Source organism: Cariama cristata, unplaced genomic scaffold, assembly GCF_000690535.1.
Source record: "Cariama cristata isolate BGI_N322 unplaced genomic scaffold, ASM69053v1 scaffold29168, whole genome shotgun sequence".
In the NCBI taxonomy this organism is placed as follows: domain Eukaryota; kingdom Metazoa; phylum Chordata; class Aves; order Cariamiformes; family Cariamidae; genus Cariama; species Cariama cristata.
Window position 1 is genome coordinate 30,914 of NW_009632160.1, and position 5,912 is coordinate 36,825.

General features: G+C 34.8%; 1 protein-coding gene across 1 annotated transcript in view; it reads left to right on the forward strand.

The window, feature by feature from the left end:
* LOC104166357 (tax1-binding protein 1-like) overlaps positions 1-5,198 on the forward strand; it is a gene marked incomplete at its 3' end in the record, with an annotated part of 33,560 nt that extends 28,362 nt beyond the window's left edge. The window contains exons 5-7 of the mRNA XM_009706247.1: positions 3,323-3,471; positions 3,617-3,707; positions 5,013-5,198. Coding sequence (XP_009704549.1) covers positions 3,323-3,471; positions 3,617-3,707; positions 5,013-5,198 — 426 coding nt within the window. The remainder of the gene's footprint in view (positions 1-3,322; positions 3,472-3,616; positions 3,708-5,012) is intronic.
* Positions 5,199-5,912: the final 714 nt, after the last annotated feature.

The window sequence follows — 5,912 nt, forward strand, 5'->3', positions numbered from 1 at the left end:
TCTTCATTATTGAACATACAGCTTTTTGTCATAGTTTTCTGTTATAAAAATGCAAGTCTAGAAAATTAATGGCTATTCTATTCTGAGATGAAAGATTATTAGCCCTTTTGCAGCAGAAGTTTAATAAATAGACTTTAAACATGTTTCAAGGAAGAGCACCGGCATGATCTTTGCATATCCTTTAGATAGAGCTTCTAATAGCTTTATGAGGTTTCAATCAGTGTATTTATGATAGGTTACACAAACCTAAAGCGACTGATCTTTTTGATGTAAAAACTCTTCTTTCAACAGCTGTTTGTAATGCACTGTAAACAAGTCATGTTATGTGCAATGGCAGTTCTTTGCAGGGAGGATAGTGTTTCATGAGATTACAATAAAATTATTTTAAAAATAATCAGTCTTAAATCTTTTGCCATTTTAGAATAGCAGTAAAGATTTTGGTGGCCCCATCTTTCTTCTTGTTCTATATCTGAAGGTACAGAAAAATTTTGAAAGTGGAATTTTGATTCTGGGGAAAGTAAATTCACTTGACAACTACCTTAAATTTTCTTTGTTTCATTTCACTAGTGAGACTCCTAGTAGTTACAGGAATTTCTGTTTTGGTAGCTTTCTGTTTTGCAGCAGTGAAGCTGACTGGAGTAACTTCTGGCTGCTTATTCTGACCCTTGTGGTGCAGTTTGCTTCCCTCTTCCACCCATGAGGCTGTTGCAGCTCTAGGGAGGGAGGCTGGAGGGAGCTGCATTTGTAACTGGATTGAAAATACAATCCAGAGGAAAAGTAACCTTAAAATTGTTGTTTTTAAACCAGTTCATTAAAATGATCCATGCTGTTGCTGTGCTTTTCTTTCTGTTAAGAAAGTGGAAGAAAAGGTATATTTGTAGATGTACCAGAGAAGTAAAGTAAACAATAATTACAGAAAGGGATTATCTTTTTTGTAATAGAGGTTGTACACATAGTTGATGTGTGTATGATATTCTTCCCCTTTAGACTCCTCCTAAAACAGTCGACTTTTACCTGTAAAATACTCTAAGAGCACTCATTCTAAATTTTACAGGCTCTGAAACCGCTGTAACCAGAGTGTATGGGACTAAGATTGCAGCATCTAAATTGAATTGCTAAGAATTCTGTAAAATAACAAGTCGTCTCTAAAAATTAATCCTTTTTTTCTTTCAAAACTGTAGGCTTTAGTTGTATCTAAACAAGTTTATTAGGTGAGAATCTGTTAAGTATGGAACTTTTACGTTTTAATACCATGTCCCTTTAGAGTAACTAGCAAAGCAGCATCAATTGTAATGCTGTTTGTGGAGTGAATTTTTTTTCAGGCTATTAATTCCTTTTAATATATGTTACCTTTGGCAGCCTGTTTGAACTGTTTGTACAGTTTGTATTTATAATGTTCCAGATTAAATTCTTTTGAAGGCACTTGGGTTACAACAGTTACAGTTATACCAAAGTGGTGTTTAGAGAAAACACAGATATGCATTCAAATAGACTTTTTACTATACTAGACTTTCAAAACAGGGGCGAGTAATTAGTCTCCACTGCACTAGGGAAGGACAAGCAGTTATAATGTGTGTTGTTGCTGCTGGTTATGTAGCAAGTTTTACTTGGAATACTGACTTTAAAATATCCTGCCTTCATTATACCAAGTACATATATTTTTGGTTGCAGGAAACTGATAGCTCTCAAAAATAAAAGACCTTACGAAAATTCTGGGTCATTTTCTCCAGTCTTGTTTTCAAAAAAGATGGCACATTCATGATCCCTTGAAATTCTTTATTATATTAAGGCATATAATAAAGCTATTTAGAATTTAAATAGTTGTAATATATTGGTCCTCTTTTTATAGCATGTGTAACAAAAATAAAAATTACGTTATGTGCTGGTATAGTGTTTGGGAAGTGATAGAGTCATCAGTTAGATTTGCCACCCCTCACAATTCAACGCTTGCTTCCCCCTCACCCCCCAATCATAATGCCCAAACTTCTGTTTAGTCGCTTGTAAAAGTGGGGCCTAATTACACTTGCGAACAGTGTATTTTGACAATTAATGAGTAAAGCCAGTCCTCATTATATTTTATTGTACTTGAAACTTATTAGTTAGGTTGGAATCTGGCCAGTAGGGGTTCTCTGTAAACTCTGCCTGATGTGCTTCTCTTGATGTAACAGTACAGTCGTCTTGTTGTTTCAGGGCATTAAGCTTTGTTTAAAAATGAATAGATGAACTAGTGCTTTAATCTTCCAAATGCAGAGCAGAAAGACAACTTGTACCTTAGTATCTGCACAAACGCCGTAAGTCATGCTGTAGTCATGCATGTTGGTCAGTCTGTCTTGACCTTGTTTACAGTTTGATTCATACCAGTGTCATGGATGATACTAAGCTGAGCTTTGTTGAATTTTGATGTCAGAAATAGTAGCATATTATCTTGGTATGCATGTTCTACTTTAGTGTTATTAATTTATTTTCTCAAGAAAATAGTATTATATTGCAATTAATGTTTTTCTGGGTTATTTAAGATGACCTGATTTTAAATAACCATTTTGCTGTGGTAGAGATGACATTTAGCTGTCCACTGCCTTAGAGCAGTATTACTGTAATTAGATAATGAATGCGATACTTAAAAGTGGCTTTCCATCTTGCATCTGTCAGTTTTCTGACAAAGGAATCTGTTTTGGGTGTTGTCATCATCCTCTGTCTCGGCTTCCAATATCCAAGAGATAAATCCTGCAATTGTTTCATGAGCTTCCATGAGCTTTCTGAGACCTTCCACATGTTCTAGCTAGGACAATGTAGTGTAGTAACTAGCTCTTCATCAGGAGTTCTTCTGATTATTTTTTTTTTTTTTTTTTTTTTTCTCCTTTTGCCTGGAGTTTTCTTTACTGTGGCTTGCTTCAGTGGTGTAGCTGTTTATTCAAATGCAAGCTCTCCTTCTTTTCAAGTAAAAGAAAGTACAAAGAAAAATAGAAGTTCCTAATGTTTTCTAAGCTATGCAGTCAATGGTTAGCTTGCAGAAAGGAGATGGCAAAAAGATATGAAATACAGCTTTGTCCTGTACTCTGGAGTTTTTGGTGGTCTCTGTGTAACTGAATGCTTGTGCCAAAACAAACTCCTTATTGACTCTCTATTAATATATTAACTGTGCATAGCAAGTTTAATACATTTTTATATATTCAGTGTATATATTTATATATACTTGAAATGGGCTTGTCATACATTTTAAGGAAGAGATCTAATGACCATATTTTAGTATTAATTAAAATAGCATGTTGTAGTTCTGAGGATACGCATTCTTAAACAACATCTACTTGCAATTTTTTTAAAGAATAATATTCAAGCATCAGAAGCTCTTAAAACTGAAATTGATGATTTGAAGAAGAAACATGATGAGGCTGCTTCAAAAGTTCTCCAGCTTGAAGAAGATATCATGACTGTTACTCAGAAAGCCATTGCAAAAGAAACAGAGTTAGACAGGTATTTAGTCTTAACTAAATTTGTTCCTTGCCTTCCTTATTTTACTGTTTCTTTCCATAGATGCTTTTTTTAAATAACAATTTTTAATGTATGCATTGATTTTCTGTATTAATAATTCTGTACTCATAATTTGTCAATGTCTTAGTCTGAAGGACAAACTGAAGAAAGTAATGCTTGAGAAGGAGCAACTTGAATGTGTGTTAAAGACAGAAAAGGACGAAAAAGAACTTTATAAGGTAACTTTATTCCTTGTACCTGTATACACTGAAATGAAGTGGTTTGAAATAAAAGTCAATCTTTTATGGAGAAGTCTGATGAACTGAATGTGTTAAGGAAGAAAGGAAATGGGTAACTTCTGTGAACAGATTTTTGAGACAGTTATAGATATTCTCATATAAAAATACGAGGAAAATAGCATCTGAATTCATCTTATGATATAAAAAGGTCTCTAAGAAGGAGAGTGGATTACGAATTTGTTAAAATGCAAGCATAAGAACAAAAAATAATAGACACTAGTGAGGAAGTTCTTTAGTTGTACAGTACATCACCCACTAACTGGTTTTGTTAACGCGCTTTTTCATAAGTAAATTACTTTTTACTCTTCTAAGTTCTCTCTCCAGACTGTTTTCTAGATCCCTGTTCTTGAGTCTTGTGCATAACTCTTGAGAAGCTTTAGTAGGATCTCTGTTGCATTGATTTTTTTTTTTTAATTTTTTTTTTTACACTAGCATAGCTGATGTCTCTTGCTGGTATTGAGAGACACTCATATTTAAAATAAAATATAGTGTGCCCCCTCCACCCCCCCCAGGCAAAAAAAGTTTTATATGCTGAAATAATGAAATCCTTAGGTTGTATGAACCAAATCAAGTGTATTGAAAAGATTATTTGTGTTCATAGGAAAATGTCATTATGTGGTAGACAGTACTAGATATACATCAGAAGTCATAAAATCTCAAAACTATCTTCCACAAGCATGGAATCCCTTTGTAAATAAGCAAGACAAATGTAGTCTTTGAGTGGACAACACTTGAGTGCAACAGTTATCCTTTGTTAGGCATACTATGATAGACTTGATGACATCTTAAAAGCAGCTCTAGTGTTGTTAAAGTAGTTTGCTGTCTTTGGAAATGAATATTGCTGATGTAGCCCTGTGTGGGTAGATGATTGCAAGTAGATACTGCTAGAAGTTTAATTTCTGTTTAGTTTTCTTGAAGTCATTTCGTTTTTGCTTGTCTTTAGTTGTCCAGCATTTGTGAAGAGAGGAGTGAATCCTGAATAGCTTAATTTTGATGCAGACTGAATTCAGGACCTTAACTTCTAGCTGTACAGGGGAGCTGTTGTTGGATGATGAAACTGAAAGAATTCCAGCCAGAAAATTTGTGCTGGAAGGCAGTGATGATATCAAATGTTTAATTTTTCTCTTTACCTGTTCTAATCTGTCTCAGAGATTAGTTAGAATTTAGTGAACACTTAAATGGACAGGTGAACAGTAGTTTTCATGACGTGGAAGAGGAGTTTGACATTTTTTAGCATCATTACAGATACACTTGAAGAATACAGAAATAGAAAACACCAAACTAGTAAAAGAAATCCAGACGTTTAAGAATTTGGATGCAAACAAAGAAAACATGATATCGTATTATAAAGAGGAGGTTGGCAGATTACAGCTATTTATAGCTGAAAAAGAAAATATGAAGAAAGCTTTTTTGCTCTCCTCGTCAAACAAGGTAAGCATTAATAATATAATTGGCCTGGTTTAAAATAAACATACCTAAGGTGGCATGTCTTTGACACGAGAAAGGAAGAAGTTGAAGATGTCACCAGAGTATAGGCTGAGAGGCAAGAGGATTATGGTGTTCTCAGTAGATACAGAAAATGAGCAAAAGAGTGAATTCAGTTTTAGTTTTGCACATTCTGAGCTTGTTGAGGTCTTTCACGCGATGAACTGTGAGACGAACTATGTGGCAAAAAGTGTGAGTTCAGTAAAGGTGCATCAGTAAAAGTGGTGCACTCCTCTGAGTTGCTTTTAACTCTATGAAAAAGGAAAGAGAGGAAAAGTTAATAATGCAGCTATGTTGAGACTGCAGAGGGTGATGGAGGAGAAAAGAGGTGACATTGAAAGATGTACTGAAAGACTTGTTAGATGAATGTACTGTCAAGATACAGTGATGTAAAACCTGAGAAAGGATAAGATACCATGTAAGTGGACTAAATTGACTGAGAACTTGGCAATAAGAGTGCCAGTAGGACTTCTAAGGAAGAGGTGACTTTTGCGAAGCAGTGTGGTGGCATTGTGGTTAGCAAACAGTGTAGTATAGTAGGAGAGTGAAATTGCTGAAGAACTGGTAGCTCTGCTGTCCATAGTCCAGGTGGGGTTACTTTAGACTAGTTTTAGTGTGGTGCTGTGGATAGATGTATTGGGTTTGCATGGCAAAGTTTTG